The 20,547-nt window shown below is 46.4% G+C and overlaps 1 protein-coding gene across 1 annotated transcript; it reads right to left on the reverse strand.

Moving 5' to 3' along the window:
- Positions 1 to 2,609: 2,609 nt before the first annotated feature.
- On the reverse strand, positions 2,610 to 3,563 carry LOC142217882 (olfactory receptor 5P6-like). Its single transcript, XM_075286205.1, has one exon. The coding sequence runs from the start codon at positions 3,561 to 3,563 to the stop codon at positions 2,610 to 2,612; it is 954 nt and encodes a 317-aa protein (XP_075142306.1).
- Between the last annotated feature and the right edge of the window lie 16,984 nt (positions 3,564 to 20,547).

The raw sequence follows: 20,547 nt of genomic DNA on the forward strand, positions 1-20,547 counted from the left end.
ATAAGTAATGTAATGTATGTACACAGTGACTGTACCAGCAGAATAGTGAGCGCAGCTCTGGAGTATAATACAGGATCAGTAATGTAATGTATGTACACAGTGACTGCACCAGCAGAATAGTGAGCGCAGCTCTGGAGTATAATACAGGATAAGTAATGTAATGTATGTACACAGTGACTGTACCAGCAGAATAGTGAGCGCAGCTCTGGAGTATAATACAGGATAAGTAATGTAATGTATGTACACAGTGACTGTACCAGCAGAATAGTGAGCGCAGCTCTGGAGTATAATACAGGATAATTAATGTAATGTATGTACACAGTGACTGCACCAGCAGAATAGTGAGCGCAGCTCTGGAGTATAATACAGGATAAGTAATGTAATGTATGTACACAGTGACTGCACCAGCAGAATAGTGAGCGCAGCTCTGGAGTATAATACAGGATCAGTAATGTAATGTATGTACACAGTTACTGCACCAGCAGAATAGTGAGCGCAGCTCTGCGGTATAATACAGGATAAGTAATGTAATGTATGTACACTGTGACTGCACCAGCAGAATAGTGAGCGCAGCTCTGGGGTATAATACAGGATAAGTAATGTAATGTATGTACACTGTGACTGCACCAGCAGAATAGTGAGCGCAGCTCTGGGGTATAATACAGGATAAGTAATGTAATGTATGTACACAGTGACTGCACCAGCAGAATAGTGAGCGCAGCTCTGGAGTATAATACAGGATAAGTAATGTAATGTATGTACACAGTGACTGCACCAGCAGAATAGTGAGCGCAGCTCTGGAGTATAATACAGGATAAGTAATGTAATGTATGTACACAGTGACTGCACCAGCAGAATAGTGAGCGCAGCTCTGGAGTATAATACAGGATAAGCAATGTAATGTATGTACACAGTGACTGTACCAGCAGAATAGTGAGCGCAGCTCTGGAGTATAATACAGGATAAGTAATGTAATGTATGTACACAGTGACTGCACCAGCAGAATAGTGAGCGCAGCTCTGGGGTATAATACAGGATCAGTAATGTAATGTATGTACACAGTGACTGCACCAGCAGAATAGTGAGCGCAGCTCTGGGGTATAATACAGGATAAGTAATGTAATGTATGTACACAGTGACTGCACCAGCAGAATAGTGAGCGCAGCTCTGGAGTATAATACAGGATAAGTAATGTAATGTATGTACACAGTGACTGCACCAGCAGAATAGTGAGCGCAGCTCTGGAGTATAATACAGGATAAGTAATGTAATGTATGTACACAGTGACTGCACCAGCAGAATAGTGAGCGCAGCTCTGGGGTATAATACAGGATAAGTAATGTAATGTATGTACACAGTGACTGCACCAGCAGAATAGTGAGCGCAGCTCTGGAGTATAATACAGGATAAGCAATGTAATGTATGTACACAGTGACTGTACCAGCAGAATAGTGAGCGCAGCTCTGGAGTATAATACAGGATAAGTAATGTAATGTATGTACACAGTGACTGTACCAGCAGAATAGTGAGCGCAGCTCTGGAGTATAATACAGGATAAGTAATGTAATGTATGCACACAGTGACTGCACCAGCAGAATAGTGAGCGCAGCTCTGGGGTATAATACAGGATAAGTAATGTAATGTATGTACACAGTGACCAGCAGAATAGTGAGCGCAGCTCTGGAGTATAATACAGGATAAGTAATGTAATGTATGTACACACTGACTGTACCAGCAGAATAGTGAGCGCAGCTCTGGAGTATAATACAGGAGAAGTAATGTAATGTATGTACACAGTGACTGCACCAGCAGAATAGTGAGCGCAGCTCTGGAGTATAATACAGGATAAGTAATGTAATGTAGGTACACAGTGACTGTACCAGCAGAATAGTGAGCGCAGCTCTGGAGTATAATACAGGATAAGTAATGTAATGTATGTACACAGTGACTGCACCAGCAGAATAGTGAGCGCAGCTCTGGGGTATAATACAGGATAAGTAATGTAATGTATGTACACAGTGACTGTACCAGCAGAATAGTGAGCGCAGCTCTGGAGTATAATACAGGATAAGTAATGTAATGTATGTACACAGTGACTGTACCAGCAGAATAGTGAGCGCAGCTCTGGAGAGTATAATACAGGATAAGTAATGTAATGTATGTACACAGTGACTGTACCAGCAGAATAGTGAGCGCAGCTCTGGAGAGTATAATACAGGATAAGTAATGTAATGTATGTATACAGTGACTGTACCAGCAGAATAGTGAGCGCAGCTCTGGAGTATAATACAGGATAAGTAATGTAATGTATGTACACAGTGGAAGAGGACGATACATCAGCTAAAAGGAAAGACGCTTACACTAATTAGAAGAAGAAAGGAAACAAGAACACCGTCACGCTCAGGACTAGACATATCTCAGTGTTACACAGTCATCAGAAGAGATATCGGGGGCTGTAACAGGGAAGAAAAGGGGAAAATCTAAATGGTAAATAATTGTATTTGCACAGATTTAGCATTTCATTCTCTACAAATTTCTGATCTGGTAAAACCTTTTTAGGCCTAATCTATATTGTGTTTATCTTGTCTATGACAAGTCCTCAGCAGGAGTCATCGGCATCGTCTTGTCCCATTGTCTGGAATCAGCAGGTGTCTATGGAAGGTTCTCTGCAGGGCGGCCTTCAGGTCTTTGTTCCTCAGGCTGTAGATTAAGGGGTTCAGTAATGGGGTGACCAGTGTATAGATCACAGTGACCACTTGATTCAGCGTGAGAAGATTACTGGTATTAGGGACAAGGTAGATGAAAGTTATTGAGGCATAAAATATGAGAACCACAGTCAGGTGAGACGTACAGGTGGAGAAGGCTTTATGTTTTCCATCACTGGTGTGAATTTTGAGCACTGTCCTAAAAATTTTGAGATAAGGGTAAAATGTGGCAACAAAGGCTACGACACTGAGGGCTCCTCCAACAAGTATTAACATTAGGACATTGATGGAAGTGTCAGTGCAGGAGATCTGGAGCAAATGGGGCAGATCACAGAAGAAGTTCTGGATGAAGTTGGGACCACAGAAGGTCAATCTTCTTAAACATAAGGTGTAAATGAAGGGAGCAAGGAAAGCAGAAGACCAAGTCAAAGACATCATCTGAGTGCACCTGCCCCAAGACATGACCTGGGAATAATAGAGAGGCCGACAGATGGCAACATACCGGTCATAAGACATGGAGGACAACAAGAAAGCTTCAGAGGTCCCGAAAAACATCACAAAGAACATCTGTGCTATACAGTCTGGGAAGGAGATGGACCAGTGATGGGTGGAGAGGTCATAGAGCAACCTCGGGGCAGTGACCGATGAGTAGGACATGTCCAAGAAGGCTAAGTTTCCTAGAAAGAAATACATGGGAGTATGAAGATGAGCACAAGTAACAACGAGAAGGATGATAAGAAGGTTGGACAAGACAGTCATCAGGTAGATGAGGAGGAAGATGGTGAAGAGGACGTAGATGGTCCTCGGAGTGTCTGATAGACTCAGAAGAACGCTGGAGATGGCTGTTTGGTTCTTCATTGCAGTGAGAATCTTCCCAAAATTAAATTGAGAGCAACAACCAAATATTAAGAGAAAGTTAATAGATGAACATGGCGGCTCAGATACAATCTCACAGATACATAATTGCTAATGGCTCCTTCATTTTAAAGCTCTTAGGTTCTCCCAGGGGCTGAACACACAATCCCAAAGCTCTGCCTGGTGCATCCATAAATAAAGTAATAGGGTCTCCGGATACTCATTGTCTACTCATTGTCATGGTTGTTTATTTCGGGTATTGCATTTTAATCACCGAGAATCCACAATGCAAAGATCTCTGGAAAATATCCGAACTTATTTCATATCGAGAATAAAGACATAACCGGTGGCCAGTAAGTGGTAGTGTCCAGAGTCTGAGGTCTAGGAGGACAATTCATATGGGTATGTTCCTATACACTTTAGGTCTACGCTCTCATTGGGCTGTGTCTGTGGCATCGACTGGTAATGACCTGTTGTGTTATTGGCGAGTTACAAGCCCCAAATGGCCACAGCATTGTTAAGTACAAGACACATTGAATTGTCTTGTGGTGTCTCCTCAGGTCCTTACATTGGTCATCGCCCACAACATGCCCACAGTACTTCCCCCGTTGCCTTCAGTGTCCTTGTTTTTCTTGCTACTACAGCAAGTGAAATCAATTACGGTTGGGGACATTACATGGGTGCAGGCTCAGATTAAGGGTATAAGGAGAGGGCGACTCCCTCAGATAACCCCCCGCACCCCCCAAACAAGGTTGGGCCAAGAAGCTCTTACCTATCACTTGCCTCTTGGTCCTATTTCAGGACGTAGTATGTGGTGGCGAGCACATCCTGACACTGGTTGGCGGTGACAGGCGCACAACTTTTTGTCTGAATATCTTTAGGATTTGGTCTAGATTTGTTTATGGGTTTGCTCTGGAGTCTGATTTATTTTGGGGTTGAGGTCTAATAGATTTAGAGTTTTGGTTTGGGATCTGGATTAATTTTTGGTTTGGTCTATGATCTAAAGTTCCTATGGGGTTTCGTCTTTCATCTGATTTTATTTTTGGGGATTGATTTTGCGACTTGACATGGGCTCTTAACTAACTGTAGGGTTTAGTCAGGGGTCTGAATGGATTTAGGGGTCAGGGGTTTGATGTAATTTTGAAGCTTAGGGTCTAATAAATTTGGAGTTTTATTTCATATTTGGTCTGGTCTGGGGTCTGAATTTTGGAAAAAAGGAATCGTTGTGTCTTCTGAGCCTTGACCCTTAAGAAGCGTTCCTCCGAGGCTGCTCCGTGGTATGACTGTGAGTAACTGTGGCTAGTCGTGGTCTTATGCACTAGCCCGGCGCTCTATACATTGGAGTGTTTGTGAGTCACTTTGAGAGAATGGCTCAGATCTGGTTCCAATCGATGGATCACAGATGGACAATGGAAGTATCTACCCGATGTTCCGCACTGACCGCCATTAGCTTCAGTTGCTCGTACAGAACGTTAGACTCTGCCCAAGAATTCTCCATCACCCTTCAGTGACACAAAGTAGTTTGTACGTTCATTCCCGATGACTTTTCTCATATTTTCCATCTCCACCTTTGAAAATTCACAACTTTTTTTTACTTTTCTGTGACATCGCTATGTGAGGGCTTATTCTTATAAGACGTTACACCTTCATTCTGGGGTACGTGTAATGTTCTGGGCTCTGGTCTAGGGTCTAAATAATTTCAGGGTATAGTTTGGGTTCTGAACTGATTTAGGCTTTGGATCTGGTATCAGGTTTGATTTTAATGTTTCCATGGGATTCCTTCCTCTCATTGGCCCCAATAATGTCTGCACCTTTGAGAATCATTCTGTTAAGTATTCGTGAGCTTTACTTTTCCGTTCTGACTACAGAATATAATAATCGGAGACCCACAAGAGGTACAAAAAATAATAAGCCCCTTTACTCACCTTCCCTCTCCTGGGCTCCCTCATCTTCGGTTGTCTTTTGGCCTCTTCTGGCCTCTTGGGTGACATCATGGTCCCCTGGGGACTGCTGAAGCCGGTGATTGGACCTCACTGGTCACATGGTGTAACAATATCCCGTGTTCTTTTGACTCAAGAGACCCGTGATGTCACCCAGGATGCCAGACGAGGACAGCGGTCAGGGAAGGCGATATCAGTGTTATGTTCCTGCACCTCCCATGGACCTCTGCTTTGCACAATAAGTGATTTGTGGGCCAATAGTTGGGGTTCGATCAAACCTGAAATTTGCAACAAACCCAATTCGCTTCTCTCTAGACATCTGACACATCTGTTGAGCGTCTTCTGTTTGTACAAGTTGTCAGTCTCTGGATATAATCTAGAATATTCCATTCACTGACAAGTCGCAGAGATCCTGAAAATGGAGAAGAAATAAGATGCAGAATCTTTATTAAGGTTGCGATGCTGACCATACGACCCCATTGACCTGCCTAGGTCTTTGCAGTGCCCCCCTCGGCCCCTGGAGCCTCAGTGCAGTGCATTCAGCCTTGCCTTGGCGGTTTTTGCCTCTCTTGCCCCTCCATTCCTTTCCGATCCCTTGGTGCCTCCTCTGAGACTCGCCGCGTCCGGCGCATTTCCAGCTCTTCTTGGAATCTCTCTCTGTACACAAGTAAAAATCAATCTTGTATTATTACATCTCGCCTCATTAGGTGACCTCAGGCTCCACCGCAACATGTTCCCCTCTCCGCGCCCCAGCCCAATTACCCGGGACCAATAACTAATAAATGAGTGGAAGCCGCAGCAATATTTCTAATGATTCGGATTTCACACTGGGTCACTCAACAGAGAAGAAGAGGCGCGAAAGGCCGGTGAATGTAAATGCTGCGTCCTCCGGAGACAAAGCAGAAGAGTGAGGGATGGAGCGGCCACTTCATACATCTACTGGCGCCTGCAGAGCTGAGCTCTGAGCAATGAGCTGTGTCACTGGTGCAGGGAATATTCTCTATAAGGTCACCCGTGATAGATCTGCGCCTGCCAGCCGCCAGATGAATGCCTTCAGTGCTCAGCCCTCGGCACACAGACAGATTGGCAGGGGCACCTCGCGCTCCAACCTGAACGCTTCTACATTTGGAGGGAAGGGAGGGGAGGCCTTAATAGAAAGCCATTTGTTTTTTTGGCTAGACCATCATGATTGCACATAGCTCCATAAGTCACCGCCGCTCACAGATGTGCGCCATTCCGAAGAGCTGCCCGCCAGCGGAGAGGGCGAAGAGTCAATGGGAGATACAGTAGTTAAAGGGACGGTGTCCAGTCTTATAGAAATACACATCAATCATTGTATAATGCAGAGTTCTGTCTCATTCCTTAGTACTTTCAAGATCACTGCTTGCTGTCAGTTAGTGCGAGGACCAATACACTGTGACGAGCTCCGCAGCGGTGTCAGCCGGGTTATCAGTCTCTGGCTGTAAAGATGAATGTGACAGCCAGCAGAGATCGTGATGACGGGGGTTGTTGTCAGAAGCTTTACATAAGAGCAAGCTCCTCTTTCCCATCCGTATTCGCTATGTTTGGATACTTTGTATCAGACGTCAGTGATACATTCCGCGCCCTGATCAGGGATTTCTAGAACTTTCATTTTTTGTGGCTTCTCTAATGGGCTCGGATTCTTTCATGTTTTGTATTTGGGACACGAAGAATAAACTGCATAGAAAATGCGCCACGTGAAAGTAAATATCGCGTCGCCGTGGCCTCCCCGTCCTCGCAGGCATGAAGTCCACTGCCCCCCATATCTGCAATGTGAAGGATACAAACTGGTAATATATGGAGGCGACAACTGCAGTCAGAGCTGAGCGGCTGATCACGGCGGCGGCGGTGGCGGCTGCATGTCATTAAGGCAGAGGTGAGACTAAGGTGACCATAAAGTAATATTTGTACAATGTGAGGACAAACAGAATATTATCCGCCGCTCCCTCACCATCCGCCGCGCTTTATTGTCTCTGCTCATTTTCTACCACTTATCGGATCATCTGCATTCAGCGCCGGCGATCTCGCTCATACGCGCAGCCTCTATCTGTTTCCTCACATTTGTCTACGTCCGATTATCTGATAACAAGATATTAGGACCCAAAAAGCATCAGAAAATTTCACAAATACATCAGCGGCAGAAAATGGGAGTGAAGAGGTAACAATGGGGAGAGAGCGAGGCTTCAAAGGGTTAAAAAAGGGACCCCAACACTCTGCAACCCTCCAGAACAGGAGAAGCTTCTAGAACAACGACCTGCACTGGTCCTTAGAGTATAGATACATAGAGGCAAGCAGTGCAACAGCAATGGGACCCTTAGAGAAGAAGGTCAGTTCTGATTGGTCCAGTCTCTTTTACTAGTGGGTGGGGAGAACCTGTGCAGACCCCTCCCTAGAGGAACTGCCTTGTTAGCAGATATGGGGTTGTGGAAACCTATTCTTCTGCATGGGTGGCTGAACCCAGCATATTAGTGGGGGTCCAGTGATATTTACTATGGGACCCCTCTCTTCTGTGTAAGTTAACCCCTTAGATGGGGAGACCAGAGTTTTGCATGAGGAGGAGGAACCTGAGGATGATGAGTCAGAAAGGGACCATCTTGCACTGAGTGTATGGAGATTTCCAGAATGGATGGAGGACAACCCAATTGTCATGGTCTGTTTATTCCACTGGGAATGACTGCTGCGGAACCTCTTCTGCTGTAATGAACTGATATATGGACTATTAGACAATCGCTCATAATGCAATTCCTGAACAACCAAGTGCAAGTTCACGTTCAGTAGAAAATATCCCAGAGCCGTCACCATCACTGCACATGTAACATACACCCAGTGATTATACAGTCACATTGTCCCATAGTCAGTCATAGCGCCCTCTACAGGACCAGGCCGGTAATTCACTCCACTCTGCTGAATGAGGATCCTGCACGACACCTTAAGAAGAGAGTCACATTATTACTGGGTGTCACACATGGGCTCTCTGGGTCCCAGCAGGTTGGGGGTCATTTGTCCCACTCGTTCTATTGTCCTGGTAGTTTGTTACAATGTATCAGCCGCTGTGGCCTCTTCTCAATAATCTGCATGCTTTAGGTTTGCTCTCTCTGAGCCGGCTTGGCCTTGCCTTTGAGGAGGTTTTTCAGATCCACAAGCTCAAGGAATATATTTATGATCTGATTTTTACTTACAAGCTTACGGACTAAGTAACAAGCCCGTAACATCCTTGAAGCCGCCGCTTATTGACTCCTTGTGGTACTTAATTGAGTCATTGTATTGATCTGTCTAAAATATGATTAGAAAAACACAATCTATGGAGTGCAGGCCAAGAACCAGACTGAGACCAGAGGAGACCGCAGCAAGAACTGTCTATGGACCAGACAATACTGCAGCGGATACAGACCAAGGCAGGTGGGAACAGGTACTGGCCCCAAACCAGAGGAGATGTCACCAAGAACTATCCTCAGACCACACTAGGAACCGGCCTTAGATAGCACCAATAACTTTAGACTAGAGGAGACCACAGCAAGAACTGTCTTTAGAACAGACAATAGTATACCACAAACTAGCCCCAGACCAGAGAAGATGGCACCAGGAACCATCCTCAGACCAGAACAGACCACACCAGGAGCCAACCTCAGACCAGAGCAGACCACACCAGGAACCAACCTCAGACCAGAGCAGACCACACCAGGAACCACCCTCAGATCAGAACAGACCACACCAGGAGCCAACCTCAGGCAAGGGGAGACTGAATCATGAACAAGCCTCAGGCAAGGGGAGACTGCATCAGGAACTGGCTTCAGACCAGGGATCGCACCAGGAACCTACCACAGACCAGAGGAGACAACACCAGGAAACATCCTCAGACCAGAGAAGATCCCACTAGGAAATGACCTCAGAACAGGGAACATCACACCAGGATCCAGCCTCAGATTAGGGGAAACTGCACAAGGAACTGACTCCAAACCAGATTAGATGAAGCAAAGAACCAGCCCCACACCAGAGGAGACCACACCAAGAACCACCCTCAGACCAGGGGAGACTGCATCAGGAACAAGCCTCAGGCAAGGGGAGACTGCACCAGGAACTGGCTTCAGACCAGAGATCACATAAGCAACCTACCACAGACCAGAGGAGACAACACCAGGAACCATCCTCAGACCAGAGAAGATCCCACTAGGAAATGACCTCAGAACAGGGAACATCACACCAGGATCCAGCCTCAGATTAGAGGAAACTGCACAAGGAACTGGCTCCAGACTACAAGAAACCAAAACAGGGACCAGCCCCAGAACAGCGGAGACTGTACAAGGAACTGACTCCAAACCAGATTAGACGAAGTAAAGAACCAGCCCCACACCAGAGGAAACCACAACAGCAACCACCCTCAGACCAGGGGAGACTGCATCAGGAACAAGCCTCAGGCAAGGGGAGACTGCACCAGGAACTGGCTTCAGACCAGAGATCACACAAGCAACCTACCACAGACCAGAGGAGATCATACCAGGAACCATCCTCAGACCAGAGGAGGCCAAAACAGGAGATGTGCTCAGACCACAGAAGAAATGACCTTAGAGCAAACTATCTATGATGACGTCGTCAGCTGCCCCGGAGACTCCATTGACTCTGACTCTGCGCTCAGCATAAATGTGAGAGATAATGTCGGCTCAGCGGTGATGACCTTCCAGGTATTGACAGAAGATTCTGGATCTATGACTTCCCCTCGGCGCGGTCACTGATGTGAGACTGTATCATGGCTCCAGCTCTGGACCCAGCACCAGCGTCCAGGATCTAGGTGTCTAGGATCAAATCCTTCTGGATGGGACACCGGGGGGATACGGTATATGAAGGCTCAATAGATAAACGTAGGCTGTGTTCACATGGCGCATTTCCATGCAGTTTTCATGTGATTTTTCTTTTGGTGTGAATGCGCCCCAAGACCCCCAATATATTGCTGACCCATGAATTGGAGCAGAGGGGGTGGTGCCATATATTCTGATGCCCCGCCATCTTTTTTGTGGATTTTCTGAGTATTTCTTGCAGTATTCTATGACATCCTTGCAGGAGTCTCGAGGAGGGGGAGGGGGGTAATTTTCACCTCTCATCCTCCTCTCTATTCTGAAGGAAAGATGAAAGCGATACATTGTTGGGAAATTTGTCGTCTTTAACATTGTATCTGTTGACTGCGCATCCAGTCGGGATATCATTGGCGAGATAACTAAGTGCCCCCTCCGCGTGATGACAATTTGTCGCTGTTTTACATGAACCACAAACTGCAGAATTCATTGAAATTCTAAAAAGGAAGCGCAGAAAGGTGAAAGCGGGGAAATGATTAGCGTTGCGGCGGCAGGTGAGCAGCGGGGGCGATGACAGCCAAGGTGTCTGCTTTGTTTTATATCTCCGCTTCCCCGCCGTGAACAAATATGTTTTACTCTCACAGAAACGTCGCGCTCGTTTCTTTTCAGGCAGGTGACGCCGACGCCAATATTCTTATTACAATGCGAGAGCTGAAATCTGCTGATCTGCAATTTCCAGGCGCTGCACCGTTCACAGGCACTGATTGGTGCAGAGGGGTCATGTGACACTTTCTGTCAAATTCCCGGTTTATGGACGACCAGATGGGTTTTTTTCCTGCCACCGGTTATAAATGAGTGTTCAGCAGGGAAGGGGTTAATGTATATTCTCCTGTTGTCCTCACTACTGTAGGTCTGATCTACTACCCCCCCCCCCCAACATGGCGGACTGCTGCATGTTCAAATCCCCTCAAGGCCGGTTGCAGACGATCATGGCCGAGGTCAGTGCTATCTGTGTATTTCCTGGATTGTACACTGACCATTCACTTCTATGGACCCGACCATGTGACCATGAGTTACACAGTCCCATGTCCGGGCCAACAGTCCAGGGTGCAAAGCATAGAACAAGTTAAAGTGGACCTCTCACCACCTCCATTAACTCCAGTGATTCCAGCACAGATGGAATATTTCCCCTAGCCTCCGCCATTCCTGAGCAATCGGTACAGTCAGTTTTGGTGCCTGATATACTAACTAGACTCCCTAACAGCAGTGGGTGGTGTCAGGCAGGAGAAGGGGGTGTGACTCCAAGGGAGCTCCAATCAGAGGAGGACAGTGTCAGGGCTCTGAGCCACGCCCTATTGCCTGCTCCTGTCTGACACCACCCACCGTGACAATTTCCAAAACCGTTGCGATTTTGTAAATCCTAGCATGTCAATTATATCTACGGCAACGCTGGAGGTTTCCCTATAGGTACAATCGAAGCAGAAAATCTGCAGAGGAAAACGCTGCTGGAAAAATCATGATACATTTTCACTGCAGTTTTTCCAGCAGCACTTTTTTTGCTGCAGCTCGCTACAGGGCGCCTTAGACTTAGGCTGAAGCCTCGACTTGCAGAAACGCAGCCTTTTTTGTTGCAGATTTTCCTGCCAAAGCCAAGAATGTCTATAAAAGGAAAGAAAAATATCTAAGAAGTTCTTCTTCTCCCTTCTGCTCCATCCAGTCTTGGATTTTGCTCATAAAACGCAGCAAAATCTGCAACAATAAAAGCTGCAGGGGTCCAACTATCAGCTTGTGCACCCCAAGTGACTGGTGCAGTTGTGGCTGGCCCTATAGAAGTGAATGGAACAGTGGGTCTGCATGCGCACCAGGGAACTTTAACACCCCCCCCCCCCCCCCCCCCGTTCTCCAGATTCTCAGGGGTCCCAGTGGTCAGACCCCCAGAGATAAGACAATTGGATAGGAGATAAGGGGAGAAACCCTGTAAGTGTTTCCGCCGCTCTGGTTTGTATTACACCCACATTTTGCATTCGCTTCCATGCGCTCAAAATCTGCTTTTATTTCAATTTTTCAGAAAACATTAATGTCCGATCAAGCAAGTGACAACTAAATTCAGTGCAAATCTGAGAATCGGCGTCACTTATCCCAGCAGTGGTCGGCATGCTCCAGTAACTCCTCCGGGTAATGCTGCAGGTTACACTTGGTTAATGCCAGGCTCCGGCGTGCTGTAAGTGCGGCCGCTGCCCAGACGCGCGTTGTGTTCTGTAAAGCGCTCCATTCATTTCACGCCTGTAGCCAGAGCCCAACGTGCAGGAACAGAGCCCCCTGCTGGCCACGCTGCAGAATACAACCTCCAAGGCTAAGCTAATGAATATGGAATAATATCTATTGCTTTATTTACCGCCTCCCCCTGGCACTTATCAGGTAATATTAAATTTCATTAATCAACATTAAACCGCGCTCATCGCCCCCGCCGCGCCTTTATTACTCATAATAACGCCACTTAGCTCCGATATTAAATACAACAGAAATTATACACTATCAAAAGGCATAAAGAAGCGGCGAGTCCTAGAAATGGAAATGAAATTGTTCCTAAACATCGGCGCTTGTTGACTTTTAAATATTTTAAAGAGATTTTTTTTTAAGGGCTCAGCGGTGCGCCAATGGCGCGGCCGCCGCAGAGGGAGGGGAGGACGGAATGAAATGAAGGTATCTGAAACATGAGAAACAAATAAGCAAAAAACACAATGATGTGACGGAAATAAGAGGCAGTCATCTTCAGAAAACATGCCAGGCTTTGTTGAAGTGTGTCATATAGAAAGCGCGGCTCCAAAGGAAACGCTTGAGAATGTGAGAAGCAGCCGCAGCGCCGCGCCGCGCTCATGAATTATGCATCAGGGACTTTAAGATGAGTGAGGACCCAGCAGGCAGCTGTGCAAAAACTCAGATTGCTGCCTTCAAAGGAAAGCTTTCTTGACACCAAAAAATGGTGACCTTCAAAGCGACGGAAAGTCATTGAACCTTCAAACCTCGCTGCAGCGCTCACAACAACCTGAATGCTGATGACGTATTGGGGAGGGGGCGGCCATGACAGGGTTAAGGAGGATGGAGAGGCTCGAAAAACATGGCTGGTCCTCCTGCACCTCTGCAAGGGTCGTGTCTGCAACTGAAGATAAAGCCCAATACTGGGGAGCAACAGCAGACACAACAGGCAAAGGCAGCCATAGTGTCCAGGCCCAGGGAAAGCCCTAAAAACGCGGCCTCAGAGTCTTCACCTCAATCCCAACACACGAAGATAAAGAAGAAAAAGCCAAGAAGTAGAAAAAAATGTGGAACTTACTTAAAGGACCAAACTAAGGAAACTGAAGTCCTGCCCTAATGTCCTAACATGGCTGATAACAGATAGTAATAAATTGTATTCCCCTGTCCTACAGTCGGCCTCTCCTCTCCTGACATGGCTGATAACAGATAGTAATAGATTGTATTCCCCTGTCCTACAGTCGGCCTCTCCCCTCCTGACATGGCTGATAACAGATAGTAATAGATTGTATTCCCCTGTCCTACAGTCGGCCTCTCCCCTCCTGACATGGCTGATAACAGATAGTAATAAATTGTATTCCCCTGTCCTACAGTCGGCCTCTCCTCTCCTGACATGGCTGATAACAGATAGTAATAGATTGTATTCCCCTGTCCTACAGTCGGCCTCTCCCCTCCTGACATGGCTGATAACAGATAGTAATATATTGTATTCCCCTGTCCTACAGTCGGCCTCTCCCCTCCTGACATGGCTGATAACAGATAGTAATAGATTGTATTCCCCTGTCCTACAGTCGGCCTCTCCTGACATGGCTGATAACAGATAGTAATAGATTGTATTCCCCTGTCCTACAGTCGGCCTCTCCTCTCCTGACATGGCTGATAACAGATAGTAATAAATTGTATTCCCCTGTCCTACAGTCGGCCTCTCCTCTCCTGACATGGCTGATAACAGATAGTAATAGATTGTATTCCCCTGTCCTACAGTCGGCCTCTCCCCTCCTGACATGGCTGATAACAGATAGTAATAGATTGTATTCCCCTGTCCTACAGTCGGCCTCTCCCCTCCTGACATGGCTGATAACAGATAGTAATAAATTGTATTCCCCTGTCCTACAGTCGGCCTCTCCTCTCCTGACATGGCTGATAACAGATAGTAATAGATTGTATTCCCCTGTCCTACAGTCGGCCTCTCCCCTCCTGACATGGCTGATAACAGATAGTAATATATTGTATTCCCCTGTCCTACAGTCGGCCTCTCCCCTCCTGACATGGCTGATAACAGATAGTAATAGATTGTATTCCCCTGTCCTACAGTCGGCCTCTCCTCTCCTGACATGGCTGATAACAGATAGTAATAGATTGTATTCCCCTGTCCTACAGTCGGCCTCTCCTCTCCTGACATGGCTGATAACAGATAGTAATAGATTGTATTCCCCTGTCCTACAGTCGGCCTCTCCCCTCCTGACATGGCTGATAACAGATAGTAATAGATTGTATTCCCCTGTCCTACAGTCGGCCTCTCCCCTCCTGACATGGCTGATAACAGATAGTAATAGATTGTATTCCCCTGTCCTACAGTCGGCCTCTCCTCTCCTGACATGGCTGATAACAGATAGTAATAGATTGTATTCCCCTGTCCTACAGTCGGCCTCTCCTGACATGGCTGATAACAGATAGTAATAGATTGTATTCCCCTGTCCTACAGTCGGCCTCTCCTCTCCTGACATGGCTGATAACAGATAGTAATAGATTGTATTCTCCTGTCCTACAGTCGGCCTCTCCTCTCCTGACATGGCTGATAACAGATAGTAATAGATTGTATTCCCCTGTCCTACAGTCGGCCTCTCCTCTCCTGACATGGCTGATAACAGATAGTAATAGATTGTATTCTCCTGTCCTACAGTCGGCCTCTCCTGACATGGCTGATAACAGATAGTAATAGATTGTATTCTCCTGTCCTACAGTCGGCCTCTCCTCTCCTGACATGGCTGATAACAGATAGTAATAGATTGTATTCCCCTGTCCTACCGTCGGCCTCTCCTGACATGGCTGATAACAGATAGTAATAGATTGTATTCCCCTGTCCTACAGTCGGCCTCTCCTCTCCTGATATGGCAGATAATAGATAGTAATAGATTGTATTCCCCTGTCCTACAGTCGGCCTCTCCTCTCCTGACATGGCTGATAACAGATAGTAATAGATTGTATTCTCCTGTCCTACAGTCGGCCTCTCCTCTCCTGACATGGCTGATAACAGATAGTAATAGATTGTATTCCCCTGTCCTACAGTCGGCCTCTCCCCTCCTGACATGGCTGATAACAGATAGTAATAGATTGTATTCTCCTGTCCTACAGTCGGCCTCTCCTCTCCTGGCTGATAACAGATAGTAATAGATTGTATTCCCCTGTCCTACAGTCGGCCTCTCCCCTCCTGACATGGCTGATAACAGATAGTAATAGATTGTATTCCCCTGTCCTACAGTCGGCCTCTCCCCTCCTGACATGGCAGATAACAGATAGTAATAGATTGTATTCCCCTGTCCTACAGTCGGCCTCTCCTCTCCTGACATGGCTGATAGCAGATAGTAATAGATTGTATTCCCCTGTCCTACAGTCGGCCTCTCCCCTCCTGACATGGCTGATAACAGATAGTAATAGATTGTATTCTCCTGTCATACAGTCGGCCTCTCCTCTCCTGACATGGCTGATAACAGATAGTAATAGAATGTATTCCCCTGTCCTACAGTCGGCCTCTCCTGACATGGCTGATAACAGATAGTAATAGATTGTATTCCTCTGTCCTACAGTCGGCCTCTCCTCTCCTGACATGGCTGATAACAGATAGTAATAGATTGTATTCCTCTGTCCTACAGTCGGCCTCTCCTCTCCTGACATGGCTGATAACAGATAGTAATAGAATGTATTCTCCTGTCCTACAGTCGGCCTCTCCTCTCCTGACATGGCTGATAACAGATAGTAATAGATTGTATTCCCCTGTCCTACAGTCGGCCTCTCCTCTCCTGACATGGCTGATAACAGATAGTAATAGATTGTATTCTCCTGTCCTACAGTCGGCCTCTCCTCTCCTGACATGGCTGATAACAGATAGTAATAGATTGTATTCCCCTGTCCTACAGTCGGCCTCTCCTCTCCTGACATGGCTGATAGCAGATAGTAATAGATTGTATTCCCCTGTCCTACAGTCGGCCTCTCCTCTCCTGACATGGCTGATAACAGATAGTAATAGATTGTATTCCCCTGTCCTACAGTCGGCCTCTCCTGACATGGCTGATAACAGATAGTAATAGATTGTATTCTCCTGTCCTACAGTCGGCCTCTCCTCTCCTGACATGGCTGATAACAGATAGTAATAGATTGTATTCCCCTGTCCTACAGTCGGCCTCTCCTCTCCTGACATGGCTGATAACAGATAGTAATAGATTGTATTCTCCTGTCCTACAGTCGGCCTCCCCTCTCCTGACATGGCTGATAACAGATAGTAATAGATTGTATTCTCCTGTCCTACAGTCGGCCTCTCCTCCCCTGACATGACTGATAACAGATAGTAATAGATTGTATTCCCCTGTCCTACAGTCGGCCTCTCCTCTCCTGACATGGCTGATAACAGATAGTAATAGAATGTATTCTCCTGTCCTACAGTCGGCCTCTCCTCTCCTGACATGGCTGATAACAGATAGTAATAGATTGTATTCCCCTGTCCTACAGTCGGCCTCTCCTCTCCTGACATGGCTGATAACAGATAGTAATAGATTGTATTCCCCTGTCCTACAGTCGGCCTCTCCTCTCCTGACATGGCTGATAACAGATAGTAATAGATTGTATTCCCCTGTCCTACAGTCGGCCTCTCCTGACATGGCTGATAACAGATAGTAATAGATTGTATTCTCCTGTCCTACAGTCGGCCTCTCCTCTCCTGACATGGCTGATAACAGATAGTAATAGATTGTATTCCCCTGTCCTACAGTCGGCCTCTCCTCTCCTGACATGGCTGATAACAGATAGTAATAGATTGTATTCTCCTGTCCTACAGTCGGCCTCCCCTCTCCTGACATGGCTGATAACAGATAGTAATAGATTGTATTCTCCTGTCCTACAGTCGGCCTCTCCTCCCCTGACATGACTGATAACAGATAGTAATAGATTGTATTCCCCTGTCCTACAGTCGGCCTCTCCTCTCCTGACATGGCTGATAACAGATAGTAATAGATTGTATTCCCCTGTCCTACAGTCGGCCTCTCCTCTCCTGACATGGCTGATAACAGATAGTAATAGATTGTATTCCCCTGTCCTACAGTCGGCCTCTCCTCTCCTGACATGACTGATAACAGATAGTAATAGATTGTATTCCCCTGTCCTACAGTCGGCCTCTCCTCCCCTGACATGACTGATAACAGATAGTAATAGATTGTATTCTCCTGTCCTACAGTCGGCCTCTCCTGACATGGCTGATAACAGATAGTAATAGATTGTATTCCCCTGTCCTACAGTCGGCCTCTCCTCTCCTGACATGGCTGATAACAGATAGTAATAGATTGTATTCCCCTGTCCTACAGTCGGCCTCTCCCCTCCTGACATGGCTGATAACAGATAGTAATAGATTGTATTCCCCTGTCCTACAGTCGGCCTCTCCTCTCCTGACATGGCTGATAACAGATAGTAATAGATTGTATTCTCCTGTCCTACAGTCGGCCTCTCCTCTCCTGACATGGCTGATAACAGATAGTAATAGATTGTATTCTCCTGTCCTACAGTCGGCCTCTCCTCTCCTGTCATGGCTGATAACAGATAGTAATAGATTGTTTTCCCCTGTCCTAGGTGTGTAGTAGTTTCGGGGTGTTTTGTATTCCCCTGTCCTACAGTCGGCCTCTCCTGACATGACTGATAACAGATAGTAATAGATTGTATTCTCCTGTCCTACAGTCGGCCTCTCCTGACATGGCTGATAACAGATAGTAATAGATTGTATTCTCCTGTCCTACAGTCGGCCTCTCCTGACATGGCTGATAACAGATAGTAATAGATTGTATTCCCCTGTCCTACAGTCGGCCTCTCCTCTCCTGACATGGCTGATAACAGATAGTAATAGATTGTATTCCCCTGTCCTACAGTCGGCCTCTCCTCTCCTGACATGGCTGATAACAGATAGTAATAGATTGTATTCTCCTGTCCTACAGTCGGCCTCTCCTCTCCTGACATGGCTGATAACAGATAGTAATAGATTGTATTCTCCTGTCCTACAGTCGGCCTCTCCTCTCCTGACATGGCTGATAACAGATAGTAATAGATTGTATTCCCCTGTCCTACAGTCGGCCTCTCCTCTCCTGACATGGCTGATAACAGATAGTAATAGATTGTATTCTCCTGTCCTACAGTCGGCCTCTCCTCTCCTGACATGGCTGATAACAGATAGTAATAGATTGTATTCCCCTGTCCTAGGTGTGTAGTAGTTTCGGGGTGTTGCGCCATCTCGCACCCATTCTCCTCTCCCGCTGGCAGATAACAGGTTACACGTATTATAGCGGTATATAATGGCGTCTGCTCTTCCCTCCTCCTTAGTCAGCAGCCGCTCTCATCGTGACTAATGACCATAAAATTGGATGGAACGCGGCGGCCGCTCGGTTTATGTACACACACATTATTTTATATCCTGAAACCAAAGCAATTACTACAAGTCACCCGAATTATCTGCCGCGGCATTCACGAGCGTCGCTGGCGATTACACTGGCGTATCAGGCGGAGCATGTAATAAGCAGCATTACGCCTCCTGTACACGGCGACTATTACGCTTTATCTCTTAGATCGCGCAGACCCTGGAATAATGGGACACGGCTCAGGTATCCGGCAACATGGACCAGAATGACGAGTCCTCCAAGAGTCTGAGCTCAGGAGGATTTAAAGGGGAAGTCGCCTAAAATGTGCCTGCCTGGCTATGTATCCCCATCATATGACTGTCATGTCCTACGAGGGGACTTCTATATGGTTAATCACCATTGCCATGCCTGAAAGATGCGATTGCGCAGGGTCATGGTTGTCTCCAAGTCTTCCTTGGGGCGCTCATTTTCATAAATTGAAATATGGTTTCGTTCATGGGTAAACCCCTTTAATTCTTTGGCAGTCATAGCGGGTTCATTAGTTTTTTGGGGGGGTAGTGCCCTTTAAGAGATTTCAGCTCCGGAGCTTTGCTCTGCTGCCCTGCTGATGGATTTCTATCTGATTCCTCTATTTGCAGCTTCTTCTATTTTCTCCTCCTGGATGAAGATCTGAGCGACGCGGAACCCAATCAAAACAATCCCAGAAAAGAAACTTAATTTCCCTCAATCAATCAGTGGTTAATTATTCGCGGCGCGGTGATTGGTATCAGCGCCTTTATTTACCGGGATAATTCCGGTGCAATTAATACCGCCAGCACAAACATCTGCGAAATAATGTGATAACACGGCGCTGGCCTCAGCTGACACATAAAGGAGACAGATCCGCCATAGAGTGAACTTTTGGGCTTGTTCAGCAGCGAACAGAAATAACCGGAACAATTACAGAACAAAAACACCGACTATGCGAAAATCTGTTCCCACTACAACGCCACTAACATGTGCCGCAATAATATCACATGTAAGAAAGGGCTAGAGCAGGATAATGTAAGAAACCTGGTAATATAGCTTAGAAAAGAAAAAAAATTAGTTATTATTTTATTTTATTTTTTACATAGAAGTCTATGGAGAGGGGTAAGGGGAGGAGGAGGCTAGAAAAGACACACAAATAACCACAACTGCTACACTGTGAGTGACAGAGCTCTTCTGACACTGCACTGAATGAGGCAAAACAACTGTTAACATCCTCCTCCGCCTCTCCATAGACTTCAGTGTGTGAGGTGAATATGGAGACACCTATATAAATAAGTAGTCTGAATGAAGATAAAGAAGATAAACTGAATCCAAATTAAAAAATAGAAAAATAAAGCAATGCTCCACCCGCAGAAGTCTCCTTATTATTTTCTGCAAAGAGGTTTGTAGGTATTATATAAGTTTTAGGCAAGAAATTGAGAGTTCTAAGAGAAGGGGAGGTACATGAAGAGATGAGAAGTGGGGCTGCAGAGTAAAGACCGGGCTAGAGAACGGAAGTGAGGATTTAGAGCAGAGGAGGGCTGCAGAGGAGGGCAGCAGAGGAGGGCTGCAGAGTGGAGGTGGA

This window comes from Leptodactylus fuscus, chromosome 9, assembly GCF_031893055.1.
Source record: "Leptodactylus fuscus isolate aLepFus1 chromosome 9, aLepFus1.hap2, whole genome shotgun sequence".
Taxonomy (NCBI): domain Eukaryota; kingdom Metazoa; phylum Chordata; class Amphibia; order Anura; family Leptodactylidae; genus Leptodactylus; species Leptodactylus fuscus.

Excerpts from the sequence above, each read along its gene's own strand:
- LOC142217882 (XM_075286205.1), bottom strand. The coding sequence starts at position 3,563 with ATGAAGAACCAAACAGCCATCTCCAGCGTTCTTCTGAGTCTATCAGAC.